This window comes from Tenebrio molitor, chromosome 1 (assembly GCF_963966145.1).
Source record: "Tenebrio molitor chromosome 1, icTenMoli1.1, whole genome shotgun sequence".
Taxonomy (NCBI): domain Eukaryota; kingdom Metazoa; phylum Arthropoda; class Insecta; order Coleoptera; family Tenebrionidae; genus Tenebrio; species Tenebrio molitor.
The window spans coordinates 38,704,951-38,715,216 of NC_091046.1; the positions used below are offsets into that span (position 1 = coordinate 38,704,951).

A 10,266-nucleotide genomic window follows, 5' to 3' on the forward strand; every position below is an offset into this window, starting at 1 on the left:
GCTAACACAATTCAACAGGTGATGGAAATTTAGAATTGAGACAAACTAGGTATACAGCCTGTCCCAAATTAGGCGTACAAACTACTTACTACCTTATCGAGGATGTTTAAATGTACAGTTGCGGCCAAATAAAACTGGGCAGCAATTTTTTCTATTGTAAATCGGAATTAAATATTAAATCACCTGAAAAATCATCTACTCTCGTGTCAAAAATAAATTACTCCCTACGATTTAGGGATATTCGTTACTAAGTTGCCATAAATTTGGTCAGGTTGGAGGCTATGTGGTTTCTGGTGACAAACGAGCCCGATTTCAAGTCAGGGTGACAAATAGGTGGTGCAGCGAAAATGTGTAGCTATCTTTGTCCTACACATTAATTACTAATATGCGTCATCTTTCTCAAACTTGCAATTTTGTGCCGTTACCATGACAATACAAGTTGCAAGTCAAAGAGGCCGATTTCAAGTTGATCTCGGAGCAGTTTTCGGTTGAATTATAACCTAAAATACATTTATTATGACAAATCACAATACTGCCAACTAAAATGTCAGATTTTCATAGATAGTCCGAATTTGAAACAATCGTAAATGGTACATATATTTTTTTATAATCAATTGTCAGTCTCAAAATACAGAAAAAGACTAAACTGCGGTCCAGTCGTCCAGTTCTATCTCAATTTCGCCCTAGATTTCCCCTAGATCATTATTGAGGTTATGTTGCATATGTTTTTGAGTGTGAGACACGTGTTTAATTTAAATTTAAATTGTCAAACGTGACAATCGGTCATAATTTCAAAAGTCAATGTTCCAAACGTGATTTATAAAATTCACTGTTTCTAATTTTCTGCAATCTGACCACACTTTGACAATTAATTATTAAAAAAACCGGCTTTAGATGCTGCGTTTATGTACAAATTCTTCCGAATTCGTCTTCAATAATCTCATTTGACGTTTTTGATATTTATGATAATTGATAACACATTCGTCGCTAAAAAACGACTTTTGACTTTGACAAATTTGCCAGTAAAACATAACTTGCCCCATTCAATTTTGTAAAATTTACACTATGGACTAGACGGACAATAATGACTCCAGGCATAGAAATTTTGGGAACAGTATTTAACACGTTCATTTTTTATCGAGAGGTACTTTTTTAACCATTCAGTTACGCCTATGTTTTCTGTCCTTGAATTTGACGTTTAAACTTACCTAACTTCACTATTGTTATCGAAGGTTTGTGACTGGTTTGTTGACTCGATTACTCGGTTGCCAACATTTACCTTGTTAAATTTAAATTTATTCGTAAGAAAATAAAACGAGGACAAGAATTATCAGTAAAGTAATGTAAAGTAAGTCGTATACTTTTGCATTGCATATTCATTATGGTGTGATATCTACAGATTTTTATTACTTTTAGGAAAAAGCAATCTTATCTGATATGGAAGTCTATATTCTGAAATGAAGTATTTTTTGACAGGACAATGAATCTTGGTGGCGTCATTCGATTGAATAAAACTGGAACATGTATAATATTTGGTGCCATACTGGTACTGTGTTTATATACGTTTACCAGTAATTTAACAAATAACAATGCTGAATCAGCAATTAAAATAAATCTAAAACAACTGCTAAGAGTTGCCATTAGAGCTGCACAAAATGGGGGAAGTAAAGTGGTTGCTGCTAAAGACAATTTAAAAATTAAAGTTAAAGGTTTAACTAAAGAGGGAATGGAAGAGAGTGTTACTACAGCAGACTACTTGTCACACTGTGCAATTATGGGAACTCTGAAGCATGCATATCCTAGTCTTAATGTAATTTCAGAAGAATCAAAAGTTGAATGCGATAAAAATCAAGTCATTGACTTTTCTGAATTTACTGATGGTATTTTAGGAGATGTAGAAGATGAGTTGGTGGATATAAAAGATATTACAGTCTGGATGGATCCATTAGATGCAACTCATGAATATACTGGTACAGTTGTGCATCATTTAAATGTAAATAATATAATTACATTGTTTCTATAGAAAAACTGTATAATTATGTGACCACAATGGTTTGTGTTGCTGTAAGAGGACAACCTATTATTGGAGTTATACATAAACCTTTTGCAGCAGAACCTCAGACCTCATGGGCATGGGTTGACAAAATTAAATCTTCTAATTTAAAATACACAGTATGAGCCCTAAATTTAAATTTCAAAATATAAAATGTGATTTGTTTTCAGGAAAGTAATCATGATAATTTGAAAGTTATCATATCAATGTCACACAGTGGTGAAATAAAAAAAGTACTAGATAAAAACATGAAGAATTATGAGCTAATTTCAGCTGCCGGTGCAGGTATTTTAAAATAAATAGTTTTACTAACTAGATTAAATAAATTTTGATAGGTTATAAATCATTGGAGGTAGCTTCTGGTAATGTGGATGCCTATCTTCACATTACTGCAATCAAGAAGTGGGACATATGTGCAGGAAACGCTATAATAAATGCGATGGGAGGAAAAATGACAACAAAATTTAATAATCTGATTGATTACAAAGATGAAACAAATGTTAAAAATGAAAATGGCATTGTGGCCACCATCACAAAACATAGTTTGTTTATTGGAAAGCTATAGAAGCCGATTTTTAGATTAAAAGTTGAATTGAACCTGGTTCAGTTGTATTGTTATGTAGTAATAATAAATTTATTTATTATGTATGTTCTTGTAATTTATTAAGATAAGCAGTATGTACTAAAAATCAAGTAGGAGTAGGACATGCTAATGAGCATGTATTGGGTTTGGTCATGGTCATTTTATTTTTCAAGTTAAGACCTGTGGTTAAGACGTCATCTCTGGTTAAGGTTAGGAATGTAACTCAGTGGCGGCAACATAACCTAAAATTTTGAAATGAGTACGTGTGTAAATGTAGTAAAATACATAAAGTCACGATTAATTCCTAAGTTCAGTAATTTCATTAGTTTAAGTTTTAGTGACAAGTACTTATTTTACACAAATGTGGGACTGTCAGTAACATTATCAGGTCTCGGCGACATTGTCGTTCAAAATTATGAAATTTTGACGCACGAGTTGGACGATTGGAACCAAGTTAGGACACGAAACATGTCAATATGTGGATTGACCATTGGTGTTTTTTGTCATCATTGGTACAATTATTTAGATCGCCGTCTACCGGGTTACACCATTCGTACAGTGATTAAGAAAATTATCATTGATCAGTTTGTCTGCTCACCAGTTTGTATCACAACGTTGTTTGCAACATCCGCTATCATGGAGCGAAAGTCAAAAAATGAGTTACTGGAAGAAATGAAACAAAAAGCGTGGATGTTATATGCGGCAGAATGGGCAATTTGGCCTCCTGCTCAGTTCATAAACTTTTATTTTTTACCAACTAAGTATAGAGTTTTGTATGATAATGCAATTTCACTAGGATATGATATTTACACCTCTTATGTAAAACACACTGAATTTGGTGATGAAGGTAGTTGATCTTTGTAAGCAGTTAGGAGAAAAATTCTTAGGCCAAGTTAACAAAGTGCAAGAAATTGCAATTTTGTGAGTGTTTCACGTGTATAATGTTGATTTTTTATAAACTGTTCAATTCTGAATCGTCATTTATTCTACAATTATTTAATAGCTTTTGGCAATGTTCAGTTCAATTTACAAAAAAAAGTACAGGTGTTTGTAAATGATCGAGGACGTTTTGAATTTGGCGTCATTCTAATTTATTTGTATGTTGGTAGTTCCGAATAAGATCTGATGGACAGGAGTTGTCAGTGGCGTCTCCAAGAGGGATGGTCAATATTATTAATAATTTTTCATTTGATTTAAATCTATATTTCATTTTTACATTGTATTAGGAGTCAAAATAATCACAAGAATATAATATAACATGATAGCATTTATAATAAGTGTTCGAAATGACCACCATTCAATGACCATTGACGTCGAAGCATAGATCGACCCCCTTTAGAAAAATTCACGAGTTGACCTAGACATTTAACAGCGAAAATTACCAGACTCTCACAATCTAACCAAATTAAAATGATGAAATTCACTAAAAACTGGCGCTAAATTCAAAACGTCCTCAATTATTTACAATCGTTCTGTATATACAAGTTCACACCATACAAATTCTGTACAACACTTTTTTGAACACACTGTACCTGATCTGTGAATAATTATGAATGAGACAAAAGTGACCCTTGGGCTAAAATATTTTTAAGGTAAAATTACAATGAAAGGGTCGGTGCCACGATCCTCATCTTGTGTCCCTTTGTTGGTAAATAATTGAACATTATCGGTTTATTAGTCGGGCCCTTAGAGTCAGATAAATTTGCTATATGTTTGTGTTTATTAGAAAAAAATAGGATTTGTTGACATTTAGGCAAAAATTGGGCGATTTAGGGAAATTTTTCTCAAAACCATAGGGAAAGTGCAAAACTAAAGATTGGCAACATTGATTAGTAGCATTCTTTGGCAGTTTGCCAAATATTTAAAACTTATGTACGAAATTGAAGGAAAGAGGTTAGAAAAAATGTAAACGACGATTTCGAATAATAAAGAATATATTTTTACAAATGCAATATGAGTCTTTTTCAAGATGGAACGTTAGAAATTGACAACCCTCAAAGTCGAGAGGAAGATGAGGAACTGGAAGAACAAAGAAGACGCCAAGAAGAAGTAAAATGTTAAAATTAGAATGTTGGTAAAATAATAAACAAATTTTCTTCAGTTAACAGATTTATTGGCGACAGGAATTCACGCATTTAATTATGATGACAGTACCATTAATTCTTCTGCAACATCAGCAGAAGGTGTTGAGCCCAATTACTTAAATCAAGTAAAGAATAGGAATCAGTTTAAATATGAAGATAGTGAAAAGACTTTATTAGACAATGTTTCTAGCAGTGTGTCTGGTGCTATTGAACAAAATTATAAAAATGTCAATCAGCAAGACCAGTTGAAACTCTTGTATGAAGTTAGATTAAGGGAAATTAACAGCCTTAGAGAAGAATTTCAGAAATTCAAAGAAGAAAAGTCAAAAGAGATCAGTGTTTTGAAAAATAAAGTAACTTTATCAGAGGCAGAGATTCGACATTTACAAATAACTTTATCAAATTCAGAAAGTTTATTAGGTTTTTTCAATTACAATTTTACATTTTAAATACATTAATGTCTTTTTTTAGTGGAGAAAAATGGAATTATCAATAATTTTAAGCAAAATATGACAGCAAAAGATCATGAAGTTGAAAATTTACAAAAAGTCATTGAACAAGTAATTCATCCTGAAATGACAAAACATTATTGTTAAATTACATTAACTATTTTTAGCAAAATTTAGAAATATGCACTTACACTGCAACCATCAATGAATTGCAATTGAAACAATCTGATAATAATCCGTTCAATGTTGGGGCGCGTAAATTTAAATCTGAGGAATTGCAAAAAGCTCACCAAGATCGGGTTGTTAAGTTGGAAACACTTTTTCAAGAACAATCCAAGAAAGTCCAAATTTTAGTGAGTATAATGATTTGAATGTTTTGATTAGAACACCAATTGCATCAGCGTTAAATGAAGACATTATTTTTGTAACATCAACTCTAACTGCAATGTTTTTATTAATTATAATGCCAAAAATGTGACTTTCCACTATTCAAATTTCCTTTTAGATGCTTTCTTTGAAATTGATTAGAAACTTATAACAAATCAGGTGTTTGACAAACCTATTATTACAGCAAGATTTTATATTTTTCATATCTGTTAGTATAAATAGTAGGTAATGCAAAAGTACAGCTAAAAAACTAATTGACAATTGTGGACAATGGGCTAAATAGTTATTTACATTACAAGCTGCGAAAGTTTACTTTTAGGTGCGCGGTGTTTTTAAATTGCCGAGGCGAAGCGTAGCGTAGCCGTGGTGATTTAAAAACTCCAAGCACCTGAAAAAACTTACATAACGGAGTAAATATTTATTAGAAATGAATTGTTTTTTAATTTTCTAATAATTGCGACGATAAACACCACATTTGTATTTATGTAAAAATAAAATTAAATATGTATATTTTAATTCAAGGTCTACTATCAATGCTTTAAAAATTAAAACTTGAATAACTTGTTTTATATAATTATAACCGTCTCTGCTGTTAAATAAGACCTGTAAAAATTTACAGGTAATGACACAAAATATTTTTAATTTTTCTTAAATAAAAAAATATAAATTTCCCATAATTATTTATTCTTTTAAAACGATTTAATATGTGATCGTGAATTGAACGACAACAAGAGCAATAAATAGGTAGTTTTCATTCGATTTTATTAAGAAATTTCAAAATTCCTAATAAAAAGAATATGTGGTTGCAAAAGAAAACAGAAAAAAGTTTTTTAAAACACTAGAAATAGAAGTGTTGTTATTAGGAAAAGGAAAAATCTCGCTTGGAGGAGGATGTAAAAAGACTAAAAAAAAATAAAGATGAAATCGAAGAAGAAAATAATTTAACGATAATGGGATTATCAAAAAAATTGCAAAGTACTCAGCAACAATGTAAAGATTTATTTTTATTGGGAGAGGCTATCAAGAAGGAAAGTGATCACTTCAAAGGTATTTTCAAAGAATATTATTCGCTTTATTTTGTTTGTTGTATTATTTATTGTAGAGAGAATGCAACAGGTTGAAATAAATAAACTTGACTCGTCCGAAGACACTTGTCAGGGAAAAAAAAAGGTACATATTGTCAAAACTGTTTTTATTGAATATAAAATGTGGATTAAAAAAGTTCATATTCTTTGTACATAATTTTCAATAACTGTGTTTGAATGTGCTTAAATGTAAAAGAGAATGCGCTGAAACTGTTATTGATTTTAGGATAAAGATACCATGATGGTACACATGGAAAAACTCAAACGAATGTTATTGGATAAAGATATTGAAAACAATACGTTAAAAGCAAAATTAAAGTAATATTATTTGTATGAATGTGTTTTTACTTGAACTTTTAAATATTCTCTTTCAGATTTTATGAATCTGATCTCAACGAATTGTTCGAATACAGAGAGATTTTGAGCAACATGTATTCGTGCGAGGTTAAACCTTGCAGTACGTTTAATGTTTTAAAATAAGTCATTTTTATGATAATGCAATTTTCTAGGTAACGGCGAACACGAGGAAATCATTATTTTTATGCAGAGACAGCTTCAGAGTTACCAGCAAGCTGTAGAAGATCGTAACAACCAAATAATGAATTTGAACATGGTCAATAAAGAACTGCAGGAGAAGATTGAAGAAATGATACAACAAACAAGAACGGATATACAAAATTTGTCGCAGAAATATAGTCTTCCGAAGTTGGAAACAATGAGCAACGAGTTGAAGAATGCAGAAGAAACAATAAGCGCTCTAAAGAAAGAGCTGAAAGAAAGTACATCGGCACAAGAAGAGTTGCTGAAGAAAATGGAAAAGGCGTGTGTACAAAATGATAATTTGCAACAGACGGCAATTAAAGAAAAGGAAAATCACGAAAAGTTGTTGTCAGAGATGAATATAATAGAAGATGAAAAAAATAAGTTGCTCGTCCAGATTGAAGAATTTAAAAAAGCAGAACTACAGTTGACAGAGGAGAATGAAAAAGTCAAGGTTCAGTTGCGGAGGCTTTGTTTGAAATTAGGTTTGTCTGAAGCGGACATCTTTGAACACGATGGCGACGTTCACGAGGTGAATTCGTTAAAATTAAAATATGGGAAAGTGCATGATCAGTTACAACAAGTGGTTGTATATTTGGAAAACATGAATCTGAAAAGAGCAAATTTCAATTTAATTTTCGCATTAAAAAAGCAAGTGCAAAACTATTTGAATTCGTTTGGTTCCCAGAATCTTGAAAAGAGCGAAATTGGAGAGAAGTTGGAACAGTGGGATAACATGCTTAGCGATTTTATTGAAAGTTTTACCAATAGAAACACCTCAACAGAAGTGGACGTCAAAGAATTAGAATTAAAAGACAACATTGAGGAACTCACAAATGCTAAAACCATGCTGGAAGGGGAGAAATTTGCTTTGGAATACCAGTTAAAAAGTCGCACGGACGAATTGGAAGCAGCTAGAAAAGAAATCGTTGCCTTAACAGAAAATAAAAAATATCTTTTGCAAGAAAAGGAAGAAAATGTGCGAGTTATACAGAAATTAAATGATCAAATAAATAACTTAAAAAAGTGCCTGAAGCTCATGGAAGAAAACAAAGCAGAAGTGGAGAAACAGTTAGAAAATACCCAAAAGCAACTGAACGCGGCGAACGAGGAGTCAGTTGAATTGCACAAGGAGGTCAGTGAAGTAAACGAAAATGTGGTGCGACGAAACTTATTTAAGGAGTTGAAAGATGTGGAAAATATTTTGGAACAAGAAAGTACAAATAATGAAAGTAAGTTTTGTTGGGGATTAATTAATTGGGCACGAGGTCAGCATCATTGTTGCAGTTCAGAACAATGACATTTTTCAAAAATGTTTGCAAGCACAAATTTTGAAAGCGGCATTAATATTACGCGATAGGCTTCAAGAAGAAGGCCTCGAAAAGATGCAAAAAATTGAAGAACAGTATAAAAACATCATTGTTCAGAAGAATGAAATGTACAACAAGGAAAAGGAAAAGTGGAAAAATCAAGAAGCCAACTATCGCAGACAGTTCGCGGCGGTTTTAGAGGAATGCGGGAAAAAAATGGAAGAACTCGAAAAAGACAACATTATTCTGATAAGACGAATAAATGTTCTTGTCAACGAATACAAAGTTGTGAAACGTAACGCCACGAGGATTGAGGAACAATATAGTAAAGCTATTGCACAACACAAGAAATCGATCGAAGTAAAACCATTTTATTTTTCTCTTATATTTTGGTAAAAAGGTTTTTTTTTAGAATATGAATAAGCACTGGGCGTCTCTTGTTGAGTTTTATAGTGCTAATGCTAAAAAAATTCAAAAGCAGAGTCAGAAGAGTGTGAAAAATATCTTGAAAAAAATCAGCTTGAATCAGGCGGAGGTAACAGTATTTGTTATTTTTTACCTTTTAAAATGCGGAAGAATGTTTTAGATGAATTTCATTGAAAATGTTTACGAGGAGAAGATGAACAAAATCAAATCTGAAACAAGAAATAGCTAATGTTTTCAAAGCGCGTAAAAGAGGCTTAAATGTATGTAGATAACTGCAATATTTTCGTAAATAAATATTTGTTCATTAAATTTAAATTTTGCCTGGGCTAGCAGTATTTATATATTTGAATTCTTTGCTGGGATATATTAAAATTACGCTGTTATGTTCGAAGTTAATTATTAGTAAGCATACTTATTTTTTTTTATCAAATGTGCAACATAATGGTGTAGGTAGATAGAACTGATGTGACCTTTATTCAACTTATCGAACGAAACTAATAGGTATTTGTGTTTGCATTGTAATACTAATTTCTAGAAGTTGCTAGAAATCCCAAATGACTTGTAAATATTGTAATTCCTTTTATCATTGGTGAAAACCTCAAAATCTAAGTATTTACCTAAACTGCCTAAATGCTATGTACTAAGTGACGAGGACGGTCTGTCACTGTTTGACCTTAAAAGTTGAATGTGGTGTTATCGTTTCTTTTTGTTTTATTATCCTGTAACCATTGAAGTGCTGTCAACAATGTTTACTGAAGGGAAAACGGTGCGAAAAGTCGAAACGTCATAAGTTCATTTGACCATTCAACGGTTTCAAGAAACGAAATTATCGAAATTTCCCGGAGAGTTATCGAACAATGTCGGAGGCAGATGAGAGAAATTCGAAGAATCGGATTTATAGTTTTCTAAATTGGAAGTAATTACAGAACCTAGAAAGCAACCTTTCAGTGTTCTGTGAAAAAAGTTATAAGAAACTGCAGTGGGCTATATCTCGTAATAAGTTGTGGACTCGAGATCCATAGAAAAATTATCTTCGAATCAGTGAAACTGAATTAGAATTGCTTGATGAAAAAGTATTTTGTAAGATATACGAAGTAGGAAAAATTGCATTAAGCCCTCGATGAACAAGAATTCCAAAAATATGTGAGAATGGAAGAGGCATTAAGAAGAGAAAGTGTAAAAATTTTTAAGAACAATATTTATGCTAGATAATGATCCAAAGCGCGCGTCAAAGGACTATCGGCGAAGCCAGAAGAACGTCTGGCATTTAAAAAAGTAGCTGAAGTTCAAATTTAAACTCAATCGATTATTAAAATATGGAAATGTCCAACAAGGCCTAGAATTATGCA

General features: G+C 31.9%; 2 protein-coding genes and 1 pseudogene across 2 annotated transcripts; all 3 read left to right on the top strand.

Annotated features, from left to right (window-relative positions):
• Positions 1 to 1,189: 1,189 nt before the first annotated feature.
• LOC138124686 (putative inositol monophosphatase 3) lies at positions 1,190 to 2,701 on the top strand. The gene is made up of 5 exons (XM_069039823.1): positions 1,190 to 1,348; positions 1,417 to 1,970; positions 2,024 to 2,172; positions 2,224 to 2,338; positions 2,389 to 2,701. Exons 2-5 carry the CDS (start codon positions 1,481 to 1,483, stop codon positions 2,616 to 2,618), a joined length of 984 nt encoding a protein of 327 aa, XP_068895924.1. The 5' UTR covers positions 1,190 to 1,348; positions 1,417 to 1,480; the 3' UTR covers positions 2,619 to 2,701.
• A 64-nt stretch (positions 2,702 to 2,765) lies between these two features.
• On the top strand, positions 2,766 to 3,610 carry LOC138124759 (mpv17-like protein 2 pseudogene; annotated as a pseudogene).
• Positions 3,611 to 4,482: 872 nt separating this feature from the next.
• LOC138124523 (putative leucine-rich repeat-containing protein DDB_G0290503) lies at positions 4,483 to 9,618 on the top strand. The gene is made up of 12 exons (XM_069039593.1): positions 4,483 to 4,685; positions 4,738 to 5,140; positions 5,192 to 5,280; positions 5,337 to 5,522; positions 6,420 to 6,603; positions 6,659 to 6,726; positions 6,868 to 6,959; positions 7,016 to 7,098; positions 7,151 to 8,413; positions 8,469 to 8,851; positions 8,904 to 9,026; positions 9,078 to 9,618. Exons 1-12 carry the CDS (start codon positions 4,590 to 4,592, stop codon positions 9,144 to 9,146), a joined length of 3,039 nt encoding a protein of 1,012 aa, XP_068895694.1. The 5' UTR covers positions 4,483 to 4,589; the 3' UTR covers positions 9,147 to 9,618.
• The last annotated feature ends 648 nt before the right edge of the window (positions 9,619 to 10,266 follow it).